We start from the raw sequence: 27,968 nt of genomic DNA, 5'->3' as shown, positions 1-27,968 counted from the left end.
GGTTGCTAATCTAAACGTCAGTAGTTCAAACTCACCAGCCACTGTGGGAAAAATGCTCTGGCTCCTAAAGATTATATCCCTAAACTGGATGTAACTATTGGTCTTTCTCCGATGGGAGCCAAGAAGAAAGAAAAAAATAAAAATGTAAGGAAACAATTAGTCCAGCGTACTAATTGGACCATGTGAATCCAGCTTCCACACACAACCCAGAGACCAGAAGAACCAGATTGGGCTCAGATACCATGACTGACAGCTCTGAAAAGGATCATAATAGAGGGGGAGGTAAATGTGAAGCAAAACTCAAAATAATAAATCAGATCAGGCCTACTGGTCTGAGAGAGACTGGCGGGTCCCCCTAAAACTATGGCATTTAGATACCCATCACCCCTATAGCTCAACTTACAGACACGCTTATAAACTGAATAACAACTCCAGGCAGGTATGCAGTCCCTGCAGCAACAAACCTGTGAGCTCCAAGGGCAGTATTTGCCAAGACAAGCTCAGACAGGAAGGAAATGTATGGAACCAGCAAACCCAGGCAGTAATTGGGAAGGATGATGCTGTGTTAAGTGGAAAACCAATTTGTAAACTTTCACCCAAATCGCAGTAAGATGAAGGTAGTTCTACCCTGTTCTAGACAGTCAGTGTGCCGGAATCAGCTTAGTGGCAATGAATGAAGGATGTCTACGGTAGATACTAGAGAAAGCATTTTATTCCTTTCTAAGAAAACAAAGCTGTGTTGTGGACAGAAAGTGGTACTTCATTTTCAGGCCAATTCTATTTGCAAGTAAGGTTTTACATTTTTGTGTCACCCTTTCACATTTTTACTATGAGTAAAATGGACATCTGTGGAATACTGATGACTAAAAGTGGTATGTTTGCATCACATTTTTCATTTCATCCTTAATTTTACATATCACATTTATCAATTTATTCAATTGCTGTGTAGTGACTTAACATTATAAATGTTTGATATACCTGGAACTTCACTGCTATTACCATGTCTTTCCTCTATTGCTGTCTCACACTTTGGTAAGAGTGACGTTGTTGAGTAGTTTGCTAGTTTAGTAATCAACTCACACACCAATCTTAATGGTTAATCTCATAGTAAATTCCCCCAAGATTTAAACAGAAGTGGCTTTAAAATATGTAAGACAAGTGTCAGCTGGTTCGATCTCCATTCTATGTCACAACGGAACCTACATGAACTAGCACTGCTACTCGACCAGGTTTGGCTTATTTTGCAACTCTATTTGCATAGCAGCTTCAGGCACAAAACTGATGGGCTAGAAGAGTGAGGCCTAGTAGCCAAGCATGATCAAATTGTGATGTGGCTTACATGTCTGTCAATAGGTACCAGTTATAAAAACAGCATTTTGTTAAGAACTTGGGGGGAGTATGCATATCCAGTAAACATGTATAAAAACAGTTTTGTTGAGATGAAACAAATTACTTGTAACTGTTGCACTGCGCAATAGATAGGAAGGGTGCCTGCCTGCTGGTCATCTAATGCGTCCCCCTGTTTATGGTTGAGGAAATGCCAGTACAGACTGGGTTAGTGACATTTCCATAGAAGCTAAAGCTCAGAGCACATGAAGAAGCCCCTATGGAGAGCCCCACTGTGGCTTGTCTAATTAAAAGAAAGTGCAAGTGACCAAAGCGACGAATATATTCCATCAGGGACGAGGGAATAAGCTTTATTTACAATGATGTTCAAATAGCAATTAATAATGGATGCCTCTTTTCCCTTTCACATTGTATCACAGGAGCTGTACATCATAAAGAGAGAGCTCTCTGGGTGCAGGAAGTGAACTCACTCCCCAGAAATGATCTCTAAATTCCAAGTCAGTTCCAGGACCCCAGCTCCTCACGGGGGAGTTGGGGGACACTGTGTTATCCCGGGGTGCTGAAATCCCGCAGTCCGCTGGGGAACGGATCCAGAGCAGACACCAGTGCTGGGTGGGAAAACTTCAGGCTTTCAATTCACTCATAGCCTCCATAAGGCGAGCACTGTTTGTCACTGCCGTTGTCAGAAAAATGAACCTGTACCCTAGGGAGTCACAGCAGCAAGCACATGAGTGACAGAGCCCCCACCAGCCCCTGGGGCGCAGATTCACCCACACAGACCCTTAGACACAACCTGCCCACCAGGTAGAACAAGGCTCCCAACTACAGCAGCCCAAGGGCAAGGCAAGGACAAGGGGTAGCCAGGGGCCAGGCCTTTCCCACCCAGACCTGAAGACACCTTTCTGCTCTTTTACCTTTCTCTCTGCCCAGAAACCGGAGGGCCGAGAGCTCAGAGAACGTGCAGCCACCCAGGAAGACCACCAAGATGAGACGCAGGGACTCACTGGCATCCTTCTCTTCCTTGGTCACGTCTGTGGGGGTCAGACCAGAGGCAAGTCTTCCCTGACACACCGGTGCTGGGTGATGCCTCCCCCAGCTCAACTCCTGTCACCACCGCCCCCAGGCTCCCAGGCCGCGTACCTGTGAAGGCAAACTCCGTGCAGTTGAGCAGCCGCACTACTTCCTCAAGGCCCTGCCAGCTCCGCCGCTCTAGAACCTGGGAAGGGACAAGCTCTAGGTTCCAATCTACCGAGAGTGAGCGTGTTGGGTGGAAAAAGAATGCAGCTGCCAGCCTATGTGTTTCTGGGCAGTAAAATGTTAGCGGACACCAGATTCCCAGCGCCCCACAGAGGGCAAAGGGAGTGAAACCTGGGTGCGCCGGAGCCGCTAGGCCTCACCTGCTCTATGATTCGGCAGCTGAGGGGCACGTAAGCACCGCTGAAGACATAGGCCATGTCCCGGGGCACTTTCAGGTCGTACTCGCCATCCACGCGCGGGATCTAGAGGGCAGAGGGTTTGACCCGGGCCAAGTGACAACTCAGCCTTGGAGTCCTGGTAAGGGCCACATAAAGGTGGCTTGTGTTTTTAAAGCTCTTATTCCAACGAAAAATGGAACCAGCAATAGTAATAAACCCAAACATTAAAGCTTCTGTTTTGTCCCCACTGGTTCCCTTCGGTAGGTCCCCAGGAAGAAGCTGGAGGGAAGGAAGGTTCCTCCCCGCATGCCTTCAATGGGACATGGGACAGGCACCGAACCTATGCTCTCTGGCACTTGGGGGGGAGGGGGATGGGGGACATGAATGAATCTTTGGGCCCCGTCTCAAGACTCAGTGAAGCTCAGGCCACAATGCTGCCAAGCCAGGGTGGAACCACTGCCTCTCCTCCCTGCCCCCGTTCCACATACCAAATTCAGCTTCTTGCTGATGGCACGGAAGTTGCTCCTCTTGGCCAGAGAACTGAAGGCATCGGTAATCTTTCCTGGAGAAGAAAGCGTTCCTAGGATTCATCTACAGCCTTCCGCATAGATTCCCACACTGCGTGGCCTACCTCTCCTTTTCAGAGGAAAAAATTACTCCGAGCACTCCAGCGTATAAACCTTTAATACCGTGGCCTAGAATCCAGGACAAAATGCAACTGTCTGCTTTTGCAGCCTCCCTGGGCCTACTGCCTCCTAGAAGGCGGTATCGCCCGCTTGGGGGAACACTAGCCTACAGCTTCAGGACAGTGTCACTGGCCAGCACCGTTCAGGAAAGCAGGGCCAACTGCCTCTTCTCAGGCAGCCCTCATGGTGTAGTGGTGATGTGCTGGGCTGCTAACCCCAAGATCGCAGTTCAGAACCACTGTAAGCAGTTCTACCCTGTCCTATAGGGTCGGTATGAGTGGCCATCGACTCTGCGGCAGTGAGTTTGAGTGTTTAGATCACACTGAAGACCCCTCAAAGTCTTTTGGCCACAATTCTCCAGAACGGTACAGGTACCCACCACCCTCTCTGGTGAGTCTTCCTCCCCCTACGGGATGACAGCAGCTTATGAAATGCAATCTTCAGAATGACCGAGTGTGTGGGTTTGGGGAAGAGCCGTGGTGGAATAGTACGTTACGGATTGAGCTGCTAACCCCAGAGTTAGCAGTTTGAATCCACCAGCTACTTTGCAGGAGAAAGATTCACAGTCTCAGAAATCCAGAGGGCAGCGCCACTTTGCCGTCCCGTGTTGCTGTAAGTCAAAATCAGATGGCACTGGGTCTGCTTTTCTGGAGTCAAACTGACCTACTTCCTAATCTGACCTGGTTACTAACTGAGGGCCTCGGACAACTCACTTTATGCCTGCCTCAGTTTTCTCATTTGTGAAACAGGTAATACAATAGCCTTACAGAGTCTTTGGGAGGATTCGAGTTCTATAGCATTTAGGACATGGCAGAGGATTCAGTGTTCAAGAAATGGAAAAGCTCTTTTCAATAGAAGCATCCACAGTTAGGAATCCCAGCCCCCCTCCTCAGCTCAGGCGTTCACCCACCCAGGCTGTTGGGAAACAAGGGACCAGCAGCAGGGGAGGGTCCCTGCTCACCTGCGGCCTTGTCCGTTACCAACTTGCTCACTTTGCTCTCCATTGCTGTGAGGGTGTCCCCTGGGGCCTGCTCCGTGAGGAGCCCAGCTCGCCGCAGGTTGGAGAAGGTTAGCAGGTGCTCGGGGCCATAGCTCTAGAGAAAGATGCAATCCAGCTACCCACCCAACATTCACTATCCGACAAGCTGGCGGGAGGGAGAGGACTGTTTGGCCCAGGGCCTGGAAAGAGCTCACACTCGGTTGAACTCAGTGCTCTGGCTCAATTTTCAGCCACCAGGAGACAGGTCTATTGGGGACCACCAACACTAGGAGGAAGCACGTGGAGAATAATCAACCATCTGAGATCCGGAGGGCAGACTGACCCAAGGACAAAGTTCGCGAGGGCCAGGGAAGGAGGAAACGAGGAAGCGGGTTAAGTGCTGGTACAGTGTGGGGATTGTAATAATGACATTAAACAAAATGTGTAGCAATTGTTGAATGGAAAACTGATCTACTCTCTAAACCTGCACCCAATTCATGGTAAAAATTTGAAAAGGAAAAACGGTTCACTCTTTGTGTGTGAGTCATACTTGCCACAAAGGTGCTTGATACAATTGATGTGTGGATTGTTACAAGAGCTGTAAGAGTCCCCAATGAAAAGGATTATTAAAAGGAAAAAGAGTTGTACATGCCGGAAATAGCCATTCAGCAAAGAAAACAGACTGGTCTGAAACTATCGATGACTACAGAATGCCTGTCAGGCCAGCAGGGAAGATGTCACGGAGGAGGGAGGAGTTGGGCAACAGCTTGAAGGGAAGCTGTATCAGTGCCTGCTGGGATTCTAGGATGAGAGGCAGCCACCTGGGCAAGGAACTTGTCACTGGGTTCAACAGCCCAGAAGTGCCTCAATTCCCTCAGCACTGGCCATCCTCCATGAGAGGGACAGTGGGGAGAGTCTCCTCCTGAAAGGTAACTTGTCCCTAGTCCCTCTGAGGAGGAGGCTGTCATGGGAATAGACTGGTGATGAGAACAGGAAAGGGGTCAGTCATTCCTCCTTGTGGTTCTTTGAAAAACGTCCATTGACTTCCCTCTAAGTTTCTGCACGGATCTGTTTGCCAGGTCGTACCTGCAGATACTGGGTCTTCAGAGATCGATAGTCCTTGGGGATCAAACCTGAGGGTGAGGAATATACCACAGATGCATGAGAAAGAGAGTAGAATGGATAGCCAAAGCAACCAACTACCAAACAATCCCCTTACCAAAAACAAAAGCCCCTGGGTGGGAGGAAGGGTTCCAAAATAAATTTAGCCTTGCAGCATACGCTACATGGATGTGCACATGTGAAGCTTGTTTACCAAGAGAAAGGCTGGGCCGGAGAGTTCAAGGGGCACGCTGAACCTACTGCTAATCACCGGAGGGGTGTGGCGGGAGGGAGAAGTGACTTCTTGTGCATTTCTTCCCATCTAAGAGGCAGTGCGACTTGGAGCTGCTGTATGGCTACTTCACAGCACAGTGTTCAAATGCAATTTCAAATGCGTTCACAGCCATTGAGGTGAGAAGAAATGGACTTCCAATTCCAGGAGATGGTCTACTAAGCAGAAGACTTGCCCAGGCTGCTAGTGACCTTGCAGAACACCTCCCAAATGGAAGGCTTCCCCCACCCAAACAAGCTGCCACCAAAGGTCACAGATCCAAGCTTTTAGAAATCCTTGTGCAGTCAGTTGGATGCCCCTTTCCCTGGAATGCACCTTTATTATGAAGCCTTGTGGAAAACAGGGTCCCTGGGTCGCAGTGATTACCGTATATACTTGGGTATAGGAGAGTTTTTCAGCACATTTTTAATTCAGTTTTTTGTGGTAGAATTAGGTGCCTCAGCTGATATTCAGGTCAGCTTATACTCGAGTATATACAGTATATGTTGGGCTGATAACTGCAAGGTCAGTAGTTCAAAACCACCAGTTGCTCCAAGAAAGAACAATGGGGTTTTATATTCCCAAGGAGTTACAGTCTCGGAAACTCACAGGGACAGTGCTACCCTGTCCCTACAGGGTTGCCATGAATGAGAATTAACATGATGGCAGCGAGTATGGGTTTGAGTTTTGGTGGGAAATGGGCAGCCCAGTGGAAGGACAAGAGAAATGCCACTCAGCTCCAGGCTTTGCATAGGACTGGCATTGCTCAAGGCTGGGACAATGAATGACACGATGACCAGATATTCCACCTGAAACAAAGACCAGTTTCTTTTACAAGGAAAAGAATCTGTGAAGTTTCAGGAAAACATTGTTTGCTAAGGTCTCTGCCCTGTTTTCCCAGCTTATTTCTGCGGGCCCTAAGGCATTTTCCCGGCCGCTCGTCTTCGGCCCCTGCGACTTACCATTCTCAGTGATGGACAGGAGGCACATGAGGCGAAGGCTTTCTATGGGCGACACCTGAACAGGAAGAGAGACGTTGTGAGGATGCCGTTTCCTCACGCATGGCCCTCTCTCCTTTTCCTCGGGCTCAGGCAGACCCTACTCTAAACGCCACTGCACGCCTCCCCCCCCCGCCCCCCCAGCTCCGCTCCAGGCTCACCTGCCGGTCTATGTGTTCCTCAATGTAGCTGGTGCTTTCCCGGAGGCTGAACCCCTCCAGCAGTCCTGGGGGAACCGGACAAGAGCTTGTTACTGGGGAATCAGCTCGGCTCCTGCCATCTATGCTAACGAGCATCTGTCTCCCCGATCTCGTTTTCCATCTGCCAGGTGGATTAAGGGACCCCCTGAACTTCTCGCAGAATCTTGCATTCCACAGAGCCAGTGTCAGCTGGACAGAGCCAGAGAGCACCCTGTAAGGGTGGGCTAGCGGCAAGGGAGTCAGGGAGGTGGCTGCCTGGGAAGCTGCCCAGTAAGTCTGCTGTGGGAGGTACCGTGCTCCGTCTTGATCAGCTCCTGGAAATCCTGCTTGGTTTTCTTCTTCATGATAGATTCACAAGCCCCAATATCTGCAGACGGGACAACATGGGGGCAGAATCAGCTTCCTGATTCTAAAAGGAGGTTCCTTTGCCCCCGCCCCACTTCTACTTGCTTTAGACTAAAGAAAGCCATGAAATCCAGGTGAGCGGGGTCTCCCGTGGAGTGGTGTTAGGGGGTGGGCAGGGTGTATGGATTCAGTTTCCCTCCCCAGTTCCTCAAGCTGAGACCTACGGAGACTCAGCAGTCGGTGCTCCTGTTTCAGTCCCTTTAGTTCCTGGGACACGAAGTTCTTCATCTGCTTGATGTCCATGCTTCTCCGTCGCTGTTGGGGAGTCCCCATAGTCAGCCCCTCCCTGACCCCGGGGATGAGACCCAGCCCCCTCCCGGGGTCCGCGCAGACTCCGGACTGGCATGGTGTCAGACCAGGAGAAGGGCAGCAGCCTTGCAAGGCCACCAAAGACACAAACGGAGGGCTCAGACTTGGAGCCTCACATCATACTGGGCCTGCAGGTTCCGGGCCTTCTGGCTCAGGAAGCCAAAGACATTGGAGAAGTGCTCGTTACGAATCTCACTGAACACCTGTGGGAGAGACAAGGCAAAGAAAACTTACTGTGCCAGAACCTTAACTCTGCTGCGCTGAGAGCCCTTTCCTAGCTCGCCGCCCTTGCGGGAGTCCAAGAAGGCACAGCTGCCCCAGCAGAAGTGCAGGGAAGCTGGGCTGCTCTCGGCTCAGGCCAGTGTATGTGAGGACCCTCCTCTCTGGGCTTGGGGGAAGGAACCCCGGTGGTGTAGTGGGTTACATGGTGAGCGCCTAGCTGCAAGGTCCACCAGCTGCTCCATGGGAGAAAGATGAGGCGCTCTGCTCCAATCAAATTCTGCAGCTCTACTCTGTCCCTTAGGGACACTAAGAATCAGAATTGCCTGAGGGACATGTGCTCTGAGGTGGGCTGCTAACACAGGGGCTCAGCCTCCATCCTAGAGCCCCAGCCACCCTACAGCAAAGGGGAGAACTGCCCCTGTGGGTTTCCAGGACTGGAACTCCTTATGGGAGTAGAAAGCCCGTCTTCCTCCCAAAGAGCAGCTGGTAGTTTTGAACTGCTGACCTTGGGGATCACAGCCCACTGCATTACCATTACCCGGCCAGGCTCCTCTAACCAGTGCCCCTAGGTAAAGTCACTGCTAGCACCCACAGCCTCACCTTGTCCTCCGCATTGAGTAGCACCTTCAGGCTCTTGTCAGAGGATGTGACTTCTGGGCCGAAGTCGACACTCCCTTTGAGTAGAAGGGATCGCTTTCAGCATCTCCAATGAGGCCTCCTCCCCCCCTTCCCGTGAACTGCCATGAAAGGTCCCCAGAACTACTTGGAAGCCAGCCGTTGACTCAGAGTCGGGCACCCGGCCCCCACCCCATGAGAAGCGTCATTCCCGGGTGGCAGACACAGTGACACATACCACACTTGATGCGGAAGGTGTCATCCACCAGGCCCTCGTAAACCACCTGGGAGCACAGCGCCGTCACGAAGTCCATGTCTGAAACCCAAACCCCGACCATGAAGGTTCTTCCTGACCCAACCTTCTCCTCTGCTCAACATTAGCTCAAGCACGTTCCTCAGGGCCAAGTCCCCAGACTCCTAGTCAGCGCCGGGATGCACACCAACTGTACCTTCCACCTTTGCCACCACCTGCCCTAGACACCTAGGTCTTCTAAGGCCCAAAGATGAGAGGAGTGGGCTTAACTGTACCTCTGTCCAGGAAAAAGATATGTCCAATTTCTGGCCTGCGGCTCTTGGTTTCACCCTCCTCTTCCTCTTCCAGGGTCCTCCACAATTCATGTGACATCTGCCAGGGCCCAAGAAATTCTCAGTCTGGCATCCAGGTCCCTACTGCAGCCTCATGCCAAGGAAGCAAGTCCCTTCTACACAATTCTTGCCCCCAAGAGGGGAGCTAGCTATTAACGCCACTCGGCTCCCACGTGGTCCTAACCCTTCCCTCCCATGCCATGGAGAGCGAGCACTCTCCTTGGCGCCCAGACACGGACTTAGGAAGGTTAGCCAGGAGGCCTGGGCACCTGCCTTTCTTTTAGCCACACACGGTTTTCCTCTCAGAGGAATTTTTCGAGAATAATAAAAGCAGGATTTTCCTTAGATGCCCATGGACAGCCCTTGGTGGGCACTGAATAAATAGGGTTACCGGGACAAGGGCCAGTGGTCTTACCTTAGCGCATCGACCAATTCCATAGCAGTTGGGAAAAGACCCGTACAGAGTGCTCAGAAGGTGCAAGGCTTGTGCCACAGTGTTGATCCACCGCTGATCTCCTTCCTACAGACCCCCCCCCCCCACACACACACAGATCAAGCCAACAGGCCCACCTGGGCCAGCGTTAGCCCTAGACACCCTGGAGCAGGGGGGCAGGGTTGGGGGATGCTGGCGAGTTCCTTTTGTTTGTCCCCAGAGGCCATCCTAGGGACATCGACCATCAGCAGCACTCAATCACCAAACCGCTCACACAGCCACTGAGTCGTTCCCACCTCTCAGAGGCCTGCCCCTGTGCGTTTCTAGCGCGGCGACTCTTTACCAGAGCAGAAAGCCACATCTCTCTCCCAATCACCAAGCCACAGCCACCCAAACTGTAGGTGTTAGACAAAGATTAAATCAATTAACTCTAGGCCACTGGACCCAGGTTTCCTCCCCGCACCCCTTGAGACCGAGACCCAAGGGTCCTGTATTCACCAGGAAGTAGTCCCTGAAAAATTCTGGCAGCTCCATGCTCAGCAGATCCACATCAAGAGGCAACAAGGAGAAGGCCCACTCGTCGCAGCTCACATCTGTGGGCACAGACAGCATCAGTGTCCTGGCGGGAAGCCAGCAGGCGCATGCAACCAATGGGTGGCGACACAGGCAGTGGCTGCACTGAGCACCGCGCGCTCCCAGATGAGTGAGGACAGACGGTCTTCTTACACAAACTCTTCCGACAGCTGTGCTCCAGGATAGGGAAAAATAAGCCAGAAGCGCAAGTAGGTATGTGTCCCTTAGCACAGTCTGTGAACCAGGGCGTTATGCGATTTGGATGTTGTGCAAAGAGCATATTAAATGTTATGGGATGGAAGACTGATTGTGGTGATGATTGTACAACTCTTCTTGACATGATTGAGCTATAGTAGGGTTTGTGAATTATGTGCCGATGAAACAAACGAATGGGAAAATGTTAGGGAGTCTGCTTGCAATCACCCTCACTGCTGCTCCGGGACCCGGCAGGGAGGGAGGAGGGCACACCCAGCCCCACCCTCGCTTAACAAAGGCCAAGAGCCTGCCCCTGAGTGACATATCCCGTGCCTCCCCTGTCAGTGGTCCCATGCTGCAAGAGACTGGGGTGGGGGTCTTTAAAAGCATGGGGTCAACAGTAAACAAAAGCAATGCTTTCCCTTTAAAAGAAAAGCCAAAACCTTATGGGGCCAGGGACATGTGTATATGTAGTCAGAAGGTGCCCCAATATTGTTGAGAGACGCATACCTGTATTATAGGACTACTCTAACCTCAGCTACAGATAACGGAATGACTTCCACAAATGGGTGACATGTATGCTTAGAATTTCCGTAAGATTTGGGTTGGCAAAAAGTAGCAAGGGTGGGAACATTGCAGGTGGTAGGACCAGTGCATGTGAAGTCCCTGTGGCTAGCAAGTCAGAGGAATGGGGACTAGGGAAGGATAGGCGGATGGGGTGTAGGTGGCCTTGTTGAGGATTCGGGGCTCCCTCGAGCCCCTGCGGCCTTGTCAGGCAGGAGTCCCGGGCTCAGGCTGGAGAATGGAGTGAAGAATGCACCAAGTGGAAGGAAGGCACATTCTCCCTCGTGGGAGTCTTGGAAGGTAAGGGCAGAGCAGCTGGTCATTCCCAGCTACAAGCTGCGGGATCCCCTTACACCTTGCCACTAATGTTCTCATTTGGAGTCCCACTCCCATCCCGAGTCCCAGGGGCTCCCTCTTCCTGCGAAATCAACAAGAATAAGACAAGGGAAAGAAGAAGCCAAGACACAATTCTTTCCTTCTTCCCACAAGCTGTCACTCCCTTTCCACTCACATTCATCTCTTCTCACCTCCATAGATCCCCTCTTCCTCAAGCACCATCTCACATGCATAAAACTGAAAAGAGAAAAGCAAGTTGATTAGTGACCGCTTTTTTCTCTGGAGTTCACCTGTGATCCAGGATGGGGACATAATGACTGCTGAACCCTGACTCCTGGCTAGAAAGAGCCACGAGCATCGTCCAGCTCCGCCCTTCATTTTCCGTTTCTTTCTGCAGGGCCCATCTTCACGGGAACGGATGGCCTCCTGTCTCCCACTAGTGAGCTTGAACTATGGACTTTGCAGTCAGCAGCCTGGTACTTAGCCCTCTGCACCACCTGAGTCTTTGACAACAATAATAAACAAACAAAAAAACTCACTGCCACTCAGTCGATGCCAACTCACAGCAACCCTATAGGACAGGGTAGAACTGCCTTTGTGAGTTTCCAAGACTGCAACTATTTATGGAAGAAATACTGTCTTTCTTCCTCAAAGTGGCTGGTGGTTTTGAACATTGGACCTTGCAGATCGTAACCCAACTTGTAACCACTGTGTCACCAGGGCTCCTTGACAATAATAATAGCTAGTGCGTATTAATCACGTAGGCGTAGTAGATTACGTGTTTGGACTGCTAACTACAAGGTCAGCAGTTCAAAACCAACAGCTCTACATGGAAGAGAGAGGAGGCTTTCTCCTCCCAGAAAGATGTATAGGCTGGGAAACCCACAGTGGTACTTCTAGCTGTCCTGTAAGGTTGCTATGAATCACAGTCCACTTGATGGCGCTGAATTAGATACTATATGCTCTCAGTGTTCTATCAGAACAACTTGTCTTCACTCACACGGATTCGGTGGTGTGAAAGATGGCTGTGTGCCTCACCTTACTGCTAAACAGGAGAATGGTGCTTATTTACCCCTCCCTCCTGCATTTCTACCGGTACAACTGACACCTACAGGCCTGCTTTTAACTTCTTTTTTCTTTTTGCTATGTCAATGATCTTGACATGTGGAGTTTAGTAACATTAAAGATGCTCATGTTCAATCATCACCATCATTCCGAATGCTTTCTACTTTTAATGGTAAGTCCAGAAATTTATCTAAAAATGTCCCATACTCAAAATTAACAAAGACACACTCCAGTAGAGATCATGGAGATGCCTCCCCTTCTGGACAGCTACTGGAGAGCCCTTCCTGTGACACACATACAATTAGGTCAAAGACTGATTGGACTGAATATTAAATGGAGAACACTTCGAGTAGTTTGTTTTTCTGTGTAGCATGGAGATTTGTAGGAGTCTTCAAAATGACCATAGCTGTTCTCTCCCTGGGTAATACAAATCTGCTGCAAGAAGGGGAACTTGGGGGGAAAGGTGGTGGCGGTGGCCTTGAGAAATGTCGGCCATGGCTCATTTAATTACACTCAACAGTGACCTGTAGTTCCTGACTGGCTCTCTTACTGAGTAGTTTCTTGCCCAGGTAATCATGTTATTAACACATTTCTGTTTTCTTAAACAGCACAAATATTTGTGCCATTGTTTTTATCAATTGTTAAACGACCTTCAAAGATATATGTTGGCTTTTTCATCTGGTTCCTTCTCCATGGTGAAGAAAAAATAGGAGCTTCAGAGTCTACTAATTTTGTTTTTAAAAAGAGACTAAAAGTCATATTGAAATTAGGGGATAAGTAGTGTTATCACTCCAATTCATAGATTAAAAGAACAAACAAAGCAGCGAAGTTAAGTAATTTATCCAAGATCACACAGGTGATGAGAATTATGCAGGGATCCACACCCAGGCAGGCTGACTTTAAAGTCTTTAGTCTTAGCTGCTGTTTCTATTTCCTTAGAAAAATTGACGAGAAATAAGGCTTTGTCCTTTAACTTTAATTTCTACCTGCTCTAAAAGTAGCATGCACTTTTTGGTCTAGCTTTACAGGTCTACAGTTGGCAAGGTAAAAGCCTGGAACACCATTCCTCCCATCAATGAGATTGAGAATGCACACGGCACTGTGGACTTGGGAGGGGAGGTGAATGGAATCAAGAAACGGAGATGGTCTGATGGATCACCAAATCATCTCGGAGTCACTGAAGGAAAGCTAGGAAACCCCTAGCCTTGCTCTGTTAAATCACAGTGTGACATGACTCGTTTCCCTATCTGCTCAAAGTTGGAGAGGAAAATAAAATGGTCTCAGAACAGGCTCTTACAAAATGCTGATAGGGGTCTCAGAGCACACCAAGGTCAACTGGCATAACACAGCCCATAAAGACAATGCTCTACATCTTACTTTGACGAAGAGCAACAAAGGTCTTAAAAAAAACCTCATGAGTATCCATCCGAGGTGTCACTGTTAGTGTCTGCTCATCTGGAGGAAAGAAGAGGGAGGAAATCGAAAGGGACATGGAAACAAGTAGTCCAATGGACTCATGGCCCATGCAAACACAGTCTTCTTAACCTAGAGACCAGAAGAACTAGTTGGTGTCCAGCTACTGCGACCAACTGCTCGGAAAAGGATCACATTACTAGGTCCTACTTTACGGTATTCCACTAGCTGAGGTGATCAAACAAATGGTGAATGGCATAGAAAGAGGCTGGATCCCATGCGTTTGGGCTCAAAGTATCTCACATAGCTTAAGTTCCAGTCTGACTGTGTTGTTTATCATCAAAATTGTGATGCTCGCAGTCTCGTGTCGCTTCTATAGGAAGCTGAGAGATATGAAGAGAGACCGTGTTGCCTCCGTTGCACTATTAAATCTTAAACGTAACGCAGAAGGGGGAAATGTGGGAAACTAGCGATGATTTTTTGGGGGCCCTCCTTTCCCCCACACTACTTAGAAAGGGAGAAAAATGTGGAACAAAATTCAAAATCATAAAAGAGACCAGACCTATTGCTCAGCTAGGGACAGACTATGGCCTTCAGTCACCACCCAGGTCCTAGAACTAAACTCGTCTTTGTATAAAATAATCAACCATGAAAGGTCAAAGGGCAACATTTACCTCAGGACAGAGAGATGAAAAAACAGGAGGAATGGAAACGGTTAACACGGGAGGGAGTGGGATATGCACATTGAGAGGATTAAAACGGATGAGTTGAAACAAAATGCGTATAAATTGTTGAATGCAAAACTCAGATCTGCTCTAAACCGCCATAATAAAAAGTTCAAAAGAAACAAAACAAAATGTTGGTACAGTTCTCATAACCTAAGGGCAGGCTGGCCACGTCCCATGGATAAGCACGTGTCGGGGGGTAAGCGTGAGTGTGAATGTGATGATGACGTAGCATTAAAGAACTGCTATTACAGAACTCCTGGTGTGGGGACAAAGCCACGGGTACATCCTAACATCGTGCACTGTTCTGACTCAGGAATCTGTGTGACAAGAGACACATGGCAGGGTCTGCTTCAAAAGTGAGATTCTGTTCACTGACAGCAATCTATGTAGAGGCCAGCCCTCACAATGCCACAGTATCGTGTTTGGGGTCAGGACGGGATGATGGAGAACGTCCTGCTAAGCAATCAGGGATATATTAATGCAGGGTCATCAAACGTTTCAAACAGAGGCCAGTTACTGTCCCTCAGACCCGTTGGAGGGCCGGACTATAGTTTAAAAATAACTATGAACAGATTCCTATGCACACTGCACATATCTTATTTTGAAGTAAAAATAACAGGGCAAAAACACCCGGCGGGCCGGATAAGTGTCCTCTGCGGGTCGTATGTGGCCTGCGGCCGTAGTTTGAGGCCGCCTGTTAATGAAAAGACAGACCCATGTTGGTTTATTTCCAGGCATAAATACCTGATATAAGGCGAGTGTTTCAGCACATTTCTAATGCAGCCTTTGTGGTAAAATGAGGTGCCTCGGCTGATATTCAGGTCGGCTTATACTCCAGTATATATGGTCATTTGCTTTGAGGGACTTAGAGCTGTTGGCGCCACACACCCTTCCTAGTCTTCAACCCAGTTCTACCTTCTCCTACCCGCGCCAGCATCCAAACCCACCTTCTGAGGGCAGAAGATCACTTTGTATTTCCTAGTCCGACCAGCCAATTTGTCCGTATTGACAAGATCTACAGAGAGAACAAACGTAACTCAGACAGGCCATTTGTTACGACTGGAAGCAAGGAAGGAGCTATCCCCCAGTGCCCACCCTTGCCCAGGGCTTAGCTTCCGCACAGTGCTGCGGCATACTCACTGGCAATGTAGCGCATATTCTTTATGCGGGGTCTGACCAGGAAGCACAACCTACAGGAGAGAAGGAAAACCAGGCCAAAACAAAAAGTGCCGGGACAGCAGCTTAGAAGAAACGGAAACCAGAGCGACTCGTTCACTGTTGGCCCTTCTCGACAAGGTCTGCAGTCCACATCCTACCCAAAGCTATGCCAGCTCCCTTGTCCCGCCAGCTCCCAGTCAGAGAAGAGATCCCAGAGTTCAACTGTGTGCGGGGAGCTGAGAGAATTTACTGGCCCTGTGAGTCGGAAGTGGCTCAGTGTGAGTTGGGCTGTGCTGTATCACGGGCCCAGAAGTGCCTGCTCTCTAACCATTTTCAATCCAATGGAAAAATATGATGCACATTTGTGTGGCATATTTAATAGTCAAGTGCTAAAAAAAGTAATATAAAATAATGTTTTTTTAAAAAATAAAAATAATGTTCTTTCTAACAGATCCATGGATATTTTCTCCATAGAGCTACCCAAGATAGTTTTTTCCCCAAGAGAAATGTTAAAAAACCAGATAGCATGAGCAGAAGAGACTGTGTGCTGATGAGGAAGACGACTACTGAGCAGCAGGGAACTCTCTGAGGGAAAAGCCCTGGGCTGGAAAGGCACCGAGAGCCTCACGGTGGTGGGGCTGAGCAGCGAGGCAAGGGCGTGGACAAGGGCAGTGAGCGCAGGAGAGAATGGCAGCTAAGTGAGTGGCCTGCTCCAGCGGGCAAAGGCATGCGCACACTGTGGAGGCCTGAAGGGGAGCACCAGGGAGACAAGACAGGGAAGATGGGGTGAGGTCACGCAGAGAGCTTGGGACTCTATCATGAGCAGTTTGAACTTTGCTTGGTAAATGATGGGAAGTCTGGAAGGTTCTTAAAAAAAAAAAACCAGGCTAAAAATACCTTCTAATTGTCGATCTGGTTATAAACCATAGACTGGATTAAAGAAGGAAGGGGCTAAGGATAGAAAAACTGCAGAGACCAAACGAGATGTTATAGATTGAATTATGTGCCCCCAAATGTGCATCGCAAATCCTAGCCCCAGTATATGGTTCTAACCGCATGTGGAGGCTGGGTTTTCTTTGTTATGTTTGGGTCACATGTCCATGTTAATGCAGGCTGTGTTTTAAGTCATTCTCTTTTCAGCTCTAACAGATGAAGCAGGCAGCAGAAAGGCACAGATGGTCCCTGAAATCTCCAAGGAGCCAAGAAATGAGAAGCTGTCCCTGGAGCGGGCAAAGAAAGCCTTCTCCTAGCGTTGGGGCCCTGAATTCCAACTTTTAACCTCCTAAAGTGTGAGCCAATAAAATGCTGTTTGTTGAAACCCCTACTTGTGGTATTTCTATTACAGCAGTACTGAAGCATTAAGACAGAGGCTACAGCAATATCGAGGCAGGGAGTGTACAAGTTCAGGGAAGCAAACTGTGCTGCAAACACAAGAGACCATATCTCAGCCAGGGCCCAGATCAAAGGACTAGGTGGGGGCCTCCTCCGGTTGGGACTGAGAGACACTCACTGTTCGCTGGAGCTGAGGACGGGCTTGTTGATCTCGACTTTGTACAGTTTGTCCACTTCATGTTGCTACAGAAAGAACCAACAACACGACAGACATAAGAGGGCCTGCACAGCACAACGCCGGAGAGGGAAGTTCTGTACTGGCCTCCTGTTACGCCGAGTCTAGGAATCAAACTTTCCTCTGACAACCAACCCAGTGTTGACTTACTGTCTATGAGTAAGCCCAAAATAAAACCACACAATCCAACCCTAAGGACATCAATGCCCCTTAGGGATTGCCCACCCAATTCAGTTATCCTATATTCGTTAGGTAGCTAGCTTAGGGGTAAGGGGTTGTCCCTCCATGCCTGCAAAGGCCCCATCGAGGAGGTTGGAAAGAAATCAGGCAACCATTAGACACCTATGAAGACCCCAAACTGAGCATGCTTGTACTCAAACCCCTGAGCCATGAGCCACGTGAATGGTATACCTGGACGACCCAAACTAGACCCAGGCTCATGACATCACCCAGGTGGACCTACTCAGCCAGTGGGGTCAAACAATACCATCAGCTACGCCTTCCCCAGCCAGGGGATGGGCTAGAATAAGACTGGGAAGCTCTCTTACCCTAGTCCTGGTCAGAGGCAGGTAGAGGGGAGGGTCTCCCTCCCCTGCACGGGCTCACATGCTCTCAGCCCCTAGGGTTCTCGGGCTTCTGGCTTCCAAGGATCTCGTCGAAGATCCGCACATGTGGGTGCTCTGTTCCACGTGGTTGTTCGGGCCCAGGTGTGAACCCCTCTGAGACTATAAACCTGACACTTGTCCTGTCCTTCCTAAAAACCCCTTGGATGACCAAACGGCTTCGGCGTCCATTCTTCATCGTGCGAAGCCTAGAACCGAGTGATTACCGACTCCAGAAACCTAACGTATTGACCTTAAAGGCCGTCGGTCTTCAGTAATTTCAATTGTCTATCAAGAAAATAAAACAACCCAACCTACTAATCAAAGCTGACACAAGGGCATGGGTCCATCTGGCAAAGGGGGCGAGTACCTTCAGGATGGAGACATTGGCGATTCGATCCAAAGGACTCATCAGGTCTGCCTCGATGAACAAGTCCTTTTTCCCAGGAAGCTGAAGGAGAAACAGCGTATCGTGTCACTCCGAGGTCACCAGTACCCCCTCAACTGAGAATGCATCCTGCCCCCCATTTAATAGGATCCGTTTCTGAGCTGGGAGGGCACCAGACACCCATCGCCTAGCCCAGCCCCTCGGTACTGTCTGCGGCCACGCTGCTCTGCACAGCCGCTGTCTTGACATTTCTCTGGATGGTCACCAAGGGAAGCGACCCCTCAGCCTTTCCTTTTTTAAAAAAATAATTTTATTAGGGGCTCATCCAACTCTTATCACAATCCCAACATTCCCTGGTGAACAAAGCCAAACCAAACCAGACCTCACCCTGTTGGTTGCAACCTCCTCAATGTACTACTAAATATCTCTTGGTAGCGATTTATTGTTTCTAATGACAAAAATCACTAGGCTTGATGCAAAGAATCCTCTTTATCACCCTCCCACTCCCTCTCTATCTGATTCCTGCTCATCACTCCCAGCCTGCTCTTTTTCCTGTGTCGGCGCAGGAGAACTCAATTAGGCCTTGAGACACACACACACACACACACACACACACACACACGGGGAGGGGGTTGACAGGGATATAAGATAGGGGTGACAACAAAGGCCAGGGAACAAGAAGGGGCAGCACACACAACTGAGTAGGGCTGATGCATCAAGCACACAGAGCATCCTGGTTCTCAACCAGAGGTGACCCGCACACCCACTCGGCCGCAGTGACATCTGGCAATGTCTGCGACATGTTTGACCTGGAGAAGCTGCTCCACATCCTACAATGTACTCGGAGAGCCCTCGACAGAATTCCAATCGTGCTGAGGTGGAGAAGTCCTGATGTAAGGGGCTGGTGGGGAATAACGTGAACAGCGGACTAGAGCAGGGCAGGCCTCAAACGCCAGCCCCAGCCAGGGGTTCCGACTAGATCCTCTGCAGAACACGGAAAACAAGGGAAAACAAGGCTTTGGTGCAAGAACACATTCCAAACAGCGGGGTGTTTTTGTTAGGTGGTCAGAAATGAGCAGGAGGAACGAAAAGCTGGAGGCGGGGAGTTCACCAAACTCAAGGGGAAGGGGAAGGGGAGGATTGGAGAGCAAACAGTGAATGTGGGAGGGGGAGGGAGCATGAGAACTGATTGTGTCTGGATATACAATGCTTCTTAAAAAAAATTTTTTAACCTAATGCCAGGGGCTTAGGTAGAGAGCAAATGTTTTGAAAATGATGAGGGCAACGAATGTACAAATGTGCTTTACACAATTGATATATGTATGGATTGTGATAGGAGGTGTATGAGCTCCTAATAAAATGATTTAAAAATTTTTTTCAGTGCTTTTTTAGAAAAAATCATTTCATTGAGGGCTCGTGCAATTCTTATCACAGTCCATACAGGCATCCATTATGTAAAAAAGCACATTTGTACATTTGTTGCCATCATCATTCTCAAAACATTTGCCTTCTACTTGAGCCTTTGATATCAGCTCATTTTCCCCCTTCCCTCCCCAGTCCCCCCTCCCTCATGAACCCTTGATAATTTATAAATTATTATTTTGTCATATCTTATACTGTCTGATGTGTCCCTTCACCCCCTTTTCTGTTGTCCATGCCCCAGTGAGGGGGTTATATGTAGCTCCTTGTAATCGGTTCCCCTTTTCTACCTCACCTTCCCTCCACCCTCCAGGTATTGTCACTCATACCTCACCTCTAGTCTTGAAGGGATCATCTGTCCTGGATCCCGTGTGTTTCCAGTTCCTATCTGTACCAATGTCCATCTTCTGGTCTAGCCAGATTTGTAAGGTAGAATTGGGGTCATGAGAGTGGGGGGAGGAAGCATTTAGGAACTAGAGGAAAGTTGTATATTTCACCGTTGCTACCCTGACTGGCTCGGCTCCTCCCGGTGACCCTTCAGTAAGGGGGTATACAACGCTTTTTAAAAGCGATTTCACGATGGAAGTGTATGATATGTGAATATTTTATCAAGAAAAATTTAAAAAGAAAGAAAGAAACCAAACTTGACCTATAGTTACCATGGGTGAAGGAGGACGAGTTTTTGCTTAGGGGACGCTGAGTTTATGTTAATGATGGTGGAACGATTTGGAAAAGGCTCTCAACAGTGGTTTCACAACATGAAGAGTACAATCAGTGGCACTGAATTATACATGCAGAAGTTGTGGAATTGGAGAATGTTTTGTTGTGTATATTTTTATCACAACTATAAAAAATGTCACATGAATAACATGAGGACAAGGAAGAAGAAAATGTTCTATATTGACGGTGGGAATGATTACACAACTCTTGTTGCTATGACTGAACTACTGAATTGTTATGATGTGGATGAAGTGCCAATAAAACTGTTCCAAAAAAAAGAAGAGTTCCTGACCACAGTCCCCCCGAACCAATGACCTTCCTTGCAAGATGCTGAAACAACATCTACTCCAGACAGGTAACGTTGATTCTTAATATTTTCTTTACTGCTTATGCGATTTGAAGGCGTGATTCTTTGACACCTGTGGGAGCTTAGTGGAGCCCCGCCTGTCGAAGGTATCTCTACTAATAGCCTGTGCAGAAAGGGAGAGAAGCGTTGATGTTTTAACCCCCACCCTTATATACATACATTACTATTGACTGCAGTGAAAACAATGGAAACATTGCAAAGACAAAAAGAAAAAAAAACACCTCAAAACCATCAAGTCAGTGTGGACTCACAGCAAATTCACTATGGGTTTCTGAGACCACAACTGTTTACAGGAGTAGAAAGCCCAGACTTTCTCCCGAGGAGCTGCTGGTGGTCTCGAACTGCCGAGCATGGGGATCACTACCCAATGTGTAACCACTCCACCACCAGGGGCTAATGAATGCAACAGTCCCAGCCTGTGGCAATGAATGAGGACCTGATTTAGACTAGTGGCAGTGTGAGGGGAAATAGATCACTTCAGAGCTACATAGAATATGCACTGCAATGTTTAAATGCCCGGAGGAAATTAACAGGGGTTGTGTCTGGTGGTCTGGCGTAAAGTTATTATGTTTCCTTTTGGTTCCCATTATCTTCTAATGTCCTATAATGTGCAAGTGTTCCTTCGTAGTCACTAACAGAGAAGTCATATATAAGACGTTGAAGGACTCAGCAACAGGTTACGTACTGGGGGCGGGGCGCGGGGCGGGTAAGAGTCTGAGGTTTTAAGACAGAATGGCAAGACCTATAACAAGAATTAAGTCGGGGGAAAATCAAGTCAGAAGTTAGGATATTTACCCCAAAACTGAGCGAATCAAGAAGGAAGCATACCTGCATAAACAAGCTGGAGAAAACAACCAGGCTGACTGTTGGGGGGTGGGGTAACAAGGGAGTGAGGGGGGGCACAGGGAAGGAAGGGGTGTTAACAAATTCAGGGACAAGGGAACAAGTGATACAAATTGGTGGGGAGGAGGGTGTAGGAAGCCTGGTAGGGCTTGAGCAAGGGTAATGTAACCAAGAGGAAATGCTGAAACCCAAATGAAGGCTGAGCATGATATAGTGGGACAAGAGGAAAGTAAAAGGAAACAGAGGAAAAGAGCTAGGAGGCAAAGGACAATTATAGAGGTCTAAACATAGGCATGTAAATAAGTAAATATATTTATTTATGATGATGAGTAAACAAATCTATGCACATATATTTATAGGTTTAGTACTAAGGTACCAGATGGACATTGGGTCTCCACTCAAGTACTTCCTTCGATGCAAGAACACTTTGTTCTATTAAACTGGCATTCCATGATGCTCACCTTCCCGACATGATTGCTGAAGATAAATGGGTGCATAAGCAAATGTGAAGAAAGCTGAGGGTGCCCAGCTATTAAAAGATATAGCGTCTGGAGTCTTAAAGTCTTGAAGATAAACAAGTGGCCATCTACATGAGAAGCAACAAAGAAGGGATCAGGTTTCAGGCATCAAAAAAGGAAAAATCATATGATTGTGTGCTCGCCTTCCCATTACGATCTCTGAGGACAAATGGTGGCATAAGCAAGTGTGGTGAAGAAAGCTGATGGTGCCTGGCTATCAAAAGATATAGCGTCTGGGGTCTTAAAGGCTTGAGGGCAAACAAACGGCCATCTAGCACAGAAGCATCAAATGGAAGAAGCACACCAGCCTATGTGATCACGAGGTGTTGAAGGATCAAGCATCAAGGAACAAAAATCACATCATTGTGAATGAAAGGGATTGCAGAGTGGGGGCCCAAAGGCCACTTGTGGGCAACTGGACATCCCCTTATAGAAGGGTCTTGGGGAGGAGACAAGTTGGTCAGGGGACAGAGTAGCAATGATGAAACATACAACTTTCCTCTAGTTCATAAATGCTTCCTCCTCCCAACTATCATGATCCCAATTCTACTATATAAATCCAGCTGGACCAGAGGATGTACACTAGTACAGATGGGAACTGGAAACACAGGGAATCCAGGACCGATGAACCCCTCAGGACCAGTGATGAGAGTGGTGATAGCAGGAGGGTGGAGGGAAGGTGGGATGGAAAGGGGGAACCGATTACAAAGATCTACATATAACCTTTCTGGAGGTCGGTCAACAGAAAAGTGGGTGAAGGGAGATATTGGACAGTATAAGATATGAAAAAATAATAATGACTTATAAATTCTCAAGGGCTCATAAGGGAGGGGGGAATCGTGAGGGAGGGGAAAAAATAAGTTGATGCCAGGGGCTCGAGCGGAAAGCAGATGTTTTGAGAATGATGATGGCAACAAATGTAAAAATGTGCTTGACACCATGGATATATGTGTGGATTGTGATAACGTTGTATGAACCCCCAATAAAATGATTTAAAAAGAGAACTGACTTAATTTATTCACCTTTATGTTCAAAATGGAAATAAAATAAATGATTTATTAATAAAAAAGAAGTTAGGATATTCATTAAGAGTAATACACTGAGATTCCTGCCCCTCCCCCAAAAAGAATTTGTTTCAAAGGATGACATTGATTCTGCAGCTCCGGGAGATGGACATATCTGATCAGAGCACACGGGAGCAGATGAAGGGGCAGGAGGAGAGAGTGGAACACAACCTGCCCACGAGGCCGTGAGGATGATGTTCCTGAGTAGAGCAGCCAGTCCACAACAACATGGCTGGCCCCACTATGAGACATGATGCCAATCAGTGACTAAGGGCGATACAGGGGACTGCACCGGAGACACAGTGTGGGAATTGCACCTGACCTGATCCCACCACACCGAGGCAAAGCACTGGGGGAGTGCAGTGGAACAGCAAGGGAATGGAGTGGCAAGGTCCCCAGGGAATGCTGAAAGTGGACTTTGGGGCCAGGGCGTGGTGCCCCAACAGACTGGACTGGAAAACGCTCCTAAGGGCCAGCAAACGATCCTTGAACGAACTACAAGCCTTTCTTTTGTGAAAAAAAAAAAAAAAGAGTAATACACTGAGACCCACGGTGGCCATGGTGAGTCATCCTGGAGGGATCCTGCGTCACCACAGCGCATGATGAAGCTTTCTGCAGGAGCAGGTTTACTCTGTCCTAGAGGGTCGCTGTCACTCTGCACCGACCTGACGGCAGTGCGTGTGTGAGGGGCCTTGGTCTCATCATATCTCTCCCAGCTGCTCTCATCTGAGCTCGTAATTCCTCAGACTTTTGTTTCATGCCTGTTATGTGCACATTTCAAAGAGAAACAAAACATTCGGAGCTGCAGCTGTAGAGTTAAATCTGCTGGATGCTGTGAGCTACAATTCCCACTGGCATCCATCCTACCTTCACCTATGTGAAGCCAAACTAACACTTTCCCGCACCAAGCCCATTTTTTTCATTTCCATTCAATATTCCTGCGATAAATATTTAAGCACGTGCTGTGGGCATGGCTGTCAGAGAGGTACTTGCTGAGAAGACCGAAGAAGAACCACTGCATTTGAACTGTGGTGCTGGAGAAGACCACTGAAAGTACCGTGCACTGCCAAAAGGGCACACCACGCTGGCTTGGAAGAATGGCCAGAGTGCTCGTTAGAGGCAAGGATGGCAAGACTTTGTCTTACATGCTTTGGATCTGTTGTCAGGAGCAGCCAGTCCTTGGAGAAGGACATCGTGCTCGATAAAGTGGAGGGAGGGGCGGAGAAAGGGACGAAGGCCCTCAAGGGGATGGACGGACACAGGGGTTGCAGCAATGGGTTTATGTATCGGAACAGTTGTAAGGATGGCGTAGACCAGGCGAGGTCTCTTTCTGCTGCGCACAGGGTGGCTATGGGTCAGAACCACCTCAATGGCACCTAACAAAACATGTGCCCGACTCCCAGCTAGGTACCTGGCCAGCACAGTGTTCAGTAAAACAGATGCGTTCCCAGTTCGCATGTAGCTCCCCAACTCATGCAGCACACACACACCCTTGGACCCAACCGCACAGGTATGTTTCAGCCAGCATGCGCAAGATGAGTGTGACTTCGGCGCAGCAAGACACATGTCCTGTGAACACTCCATGTCTGCACAGCATCCACAGAACACATGTCTGAGGTGACACGGCTTGTCAGGGCTCGCTGGCCTACGCCCAGGAGGCTGTGCGCTGCCATCTGGCCCTTCTTCGTGGGCGCTCCCAGCTACGAAGACGAAGGAGACCAGTGCTTGTTCCGACCCGGGCCCTCTCCCCACGTCTCTGAGAGGGTCTGTGGTCCTTTGACCTTAAGCAACTTCCACCTGTGCTCAGTGAGGCTAGAGGGCCCAGGTGTGCACACCTTCAGGAAGTTTCAGGGGGCACATAGGGGAATAGTAAAGGGTTATAGGAAATAGTCCCCTCTTGCCCTGCCCTCTCAGTCTCTCACCACTACAGAACCTCCTGGAGTTGCTGCAAGGCCATGATCACCAGCCATGACAATCACTCCTTATAGCCCGCAGGTGCTCTCCCAACCCCAACCAGCAGAGGCGCTGTCGGGTCTGAATCTCACTTGTCTGGATTCTGAGTTGTAACCTGAAAAGGTGCCACTGTCTCCCTAGCAAGATGTTCCCGAAGTAGGGGTGGGTCGAAGACACAGGGTGCTAAAGAATCTAGCTGATTGAGGGCCCTTCACCAGACACCCAAGTTGGGGGAGGAGAAGTGACCAGTTCAGAGTAACTACAGAGCCAGCTACCAGGGCCTGGACCCTACCTATAAAAGAGGGCACAGGTACCTGACATCCTGCCAGAGCCTCAGCACCAGTGGCAGACCCAAGGGGGCCGAGCTGGGCAGCAGCTCCAGCATGGGTGTGGGCTTCGGGGGCAGCAGGGTGGTACACAGACTGTACCTCTGTGAGATCTGCAAAGAGCTCCTGCTGAAGCCCCAGAGCAGCCAGAGGGGCTAGAGGTTTTATGTCTGCCACGAGGTGGCACATGGCACATTGCTCCACAGCTGATCTGGCTTCACCCAACAGCACTGCATCTACACAGGGGGGAAGCTGGACGAGTGCAGCAAGACCTTTGGCCACACTTCACACTTCAAGCAGCGCCTACACATCCACAACCACAAGGAGTCCTAAAAATGCTGGACCTGTAGCCAGACCTTCAGCTAGAGCTCCAACCTAGTGTGACACGCGAACAAGAAGCCATGCACTTGCAGCCACTGTGGAAAGGCCTTCCTCTGGAGCTCCGTGCTCAGCAAGCGCCAGGGCATCCACACAGGGGTGCATTCCAATGAGGCAAGGCCTGTGTGGGCGCGCGCTTCCACTTCTACTGGCACATGTAGACCCACACAGGCAAGAAGCTCTTCACCTGCTACGCCAGAGCTCCCAGCCCACCCAGCACCAAAGGATCCACCACTGGGAATGGGCAGGGATGGCAAGAGATGCTGGCCTCCATGAACACCCGGGAGGAAGGTCTCCTGCCACTCAACACTCCTGCACCACCACTCAGCAAGGCGGGCCACTAAACCCTTTGTGGTTGCTGGGAAAGAAAGCAACGATAACAACAAAAACTTAATGGGACCACAGATGGACGTGCAGATGGACGTTGTCTGAATGGACCTTGTGTGAGGCATACCTCTAAAACTGCTCTAACTGTAGCGTTATTTTTTAAAAATCAGTTTATTGGGGCTCATACAACTCTTACCACAATCCATATATACATCAATTGAGTAAAGCACCCTTATACATTCGTTGCCCTCATCATTCTCAAAATTTGCCTTCCGCTTACGTTCCTGGAATCAGCTCATTTTACATTATTTTCTTAATACCCCAGGTTCAAAAATCTTTGCTTCTCCAACAACCTGTAAACCAATCAACACATCTTTGAGTCCTCTTTCACCATTTCTCTTTCATTCCTACTGTCACTAAATCTAAATTATGCAATCTAAATTATGGTCACCTAACCTACTTCGTGTTGCCCATTATCCCACCCTGCTCTTCGAATCACCGTCAAGTATTACTTCTTGTCACGAGTGGGGAAAGTCTTCACTGACTGCCTAGTGCCTACTCTACCATCTTCCCCCTGTACGTGCCTGGTCTTGGCTGGTGCCTTAATTTTGCTAACAGTCTGTCTGCCTGGAACATGCTTCCTCATCTCCAAAGAAAACATTCTTATTCTTCACAACCCAGCTCCTTAGAACTCCTGACCACCCTACCTAGAAATAATGGTATATTCTGAACTCTCTTTTTTTCAAAGGATTTTATTGGGGGCTCGTACACCTCTTATCACAATTCATCCATCCATCCATTGTGTCAAGCACATTTGTACATTTGTTGCCATCAGCATTCTCAAAACGTTTGCCTTCCACTTGAGCCCTTGGCATCAGCTCCTCACTTTTCCCCTCCCTCGCTGCTCCCCCTCCCTATTCTGAACTCTTAAAGGCATCCTGGCCACGGTCTCATGCAACACAGGACATCTGTTAATTTGCATTTCATCTGACTCCTATTGGACTGTAAGATCCCTAATGACAAAGAAAATGTCTTAACTATCTTTGCATCCCCAGGGGGTCAGGCGCTCTGCCGAGTGCCAGACTTGACCTTTATGAAAAAAACTGATTTCCATGAGCCCTTTGGCTAGGTCCCCAGCAGCTCTTCCTGCCCTCCGGTTTCCGTGCACCGAACCTGCTGCAGACGTTCGTTCCAAGGGCCAAATCAAAAACACACATACGCAAACCACCGAAACCCAAACCCATTGTGTGGAGTGGTTGCGGCTCACAGCGGTCTTAGTTACAGGACATCAGGGGTCCCAAATCTTGGCCCCACAAATCCCCGCGAATGCCCTACTGAGGATGCAGCACAGGCCCCGGGTGTGGCGGGCACTGACCTGCTCCAGCAGATAGATGAGCTGGTCTCGTGCCAGTCTCTTGAGCAAGGAGAAGTCAGGTAGCTCTGGGGCATCCGGCCGAAGGTGAAAAGCCATAGCAGCGGTCACCTGGGCTGCAGGGTGGGAGGAGCAGGACGCCTTCTGCTCGGGGGCCAGAAACAGCCCAGGGTAAATGCAGGGAGACAACTAGTCAGGTCGGGCCACGGACTCCCAAGGAATCCTCGGAAAGGTCTTCGCTGTCCAGTCGCAGACGCGAAATGGATGGCCACCTCCCGGTCGGACAGCCGCGGCATCAGAGGACCCTCGGCTCAGATCGGTCGCCACGGGGGCCGGCCCGGTCAGTCCAGGCCCACGCCGCGCGCCGGCAAGATGCCGGTTCCCACCTGCACAGGCTTCCCCGCGGGAGGGGAGAAGGTCCCGCCCACGATCCGGAAGGAAAGCGACTTCCGGGAACTCCCGGAAGTCCGTTCTCGGAACCCGCCCTCAGAGGACCCGGAAGGGGGACGGCGTCCTGGGAGGGACA

At 49.2% G+C, this 27,968-nt stretch overlaps 1 protein-coding gene across 2 annotated transcripts; it reads right to left on the bottom strand.

Moving 5' to 3' along the window:
• Positions 1 to 1,667: 1,667 nt before the first annotated feature.
• On the bottom strand, positions 1,668 to 27,868 carry VPS33B (VPS33B late endosome and lysosome associated). Of its 2 annotated transcripts, none has more exons than XM_075557994.1 (23): positions 27,446 to 27,868; positions 18,138 to 18,218; positions 17,109 to 17,173; positions 15,581 to 15,681; positions 15,388 to 15,455; positions 11,426 to 11,471; positions 10,065 to 10,159; positions 9,549 to 9,653; positions 9,077 to 9,173; positions 8,787 to 8,864; positions 8,534 to 8,607; positions 7,828 to 7,914; positions 7,567 to 7,657; positions 7,290 to 7,364; positions 6,959 to 7,023; positions 6,762 to 6,816; positions 5,514 to 5,560; positions 4,410 to 4,542; positions 3,251 to 3,324; positions 2,745 to 2,846; positions 2,488 to 2,563; positions 2,262 to 2,378; positions 1,668 to 2,050 (listed from the first exon to the last, which is right to left on the bottom strand). In XM_075557994.1, the coding sequence occupies exons 1-23, from the start codon at positions 27,539 to 27,541 to the stop codon at positions 1,971 to 1,973; spliced, it is 1,908 nt and encodes a 635-aa protein (XP_075414109.1). In that variant the 5' UTR covers positions 27,542 to 27,868; the 3' UTR covers positions 1,668 to 1,970. The 2 variants fall into 2 exon arrangements, with proteins under 2 accessions (XP_075414109.1, XP_075414110.1); XM_075557995.1 differs by having other exon boundaries at positions 15,581 to 15,630.
• Between the last annotated feature and the right edge of the window lie 100 nt (positions 27,869 to 27,968).

The sequence above is a fragment of the Tenrec ecaudatus genome, chromosome 9, assembly GCF_050624435.1.
Source record: "Tenrec ecaudatus isolate mTenEca1 chromosome 9, mTenEca1.hap1, whole genome shotgun sequence".
NCBI lineage: Eukaryota > Metazoa > Chordata > Mammalia > Afrosoricida > Tenrecidae > Tenrec > Tenrec ecaudatus.
The sequence above is the reverse complement of the archived record's forward strand: the minus strand, read 5'-3'. Positions and strand labels throughout refer to the sequence as shown.

Bases quoted from the DNA above. Each gene is read 5' to 3' on its own strand.
- VPS33B (XM_075557994.1), bottom strand. From the start codon at position 27,541: ATGGCTTTTCACCTTCGGCCGGATGCCCCAGAGCTACCTGACTTCTCC. The intron at 15,682-17,108 runs GTGAGTGTCTCT...GTTTCTTCTAAG, and splicing joins GTCCTCAGCTCCAGCGAACA to CTGCTGTCCCGGCACTTTTT. The intron at 8,865-9,076 runs GTACAGTTAAGC...TTTGGGTTTCAG, and splicing joins TATCTTTTTCCTGGACAGAG to ACATGGACTTCGTGACGGCG.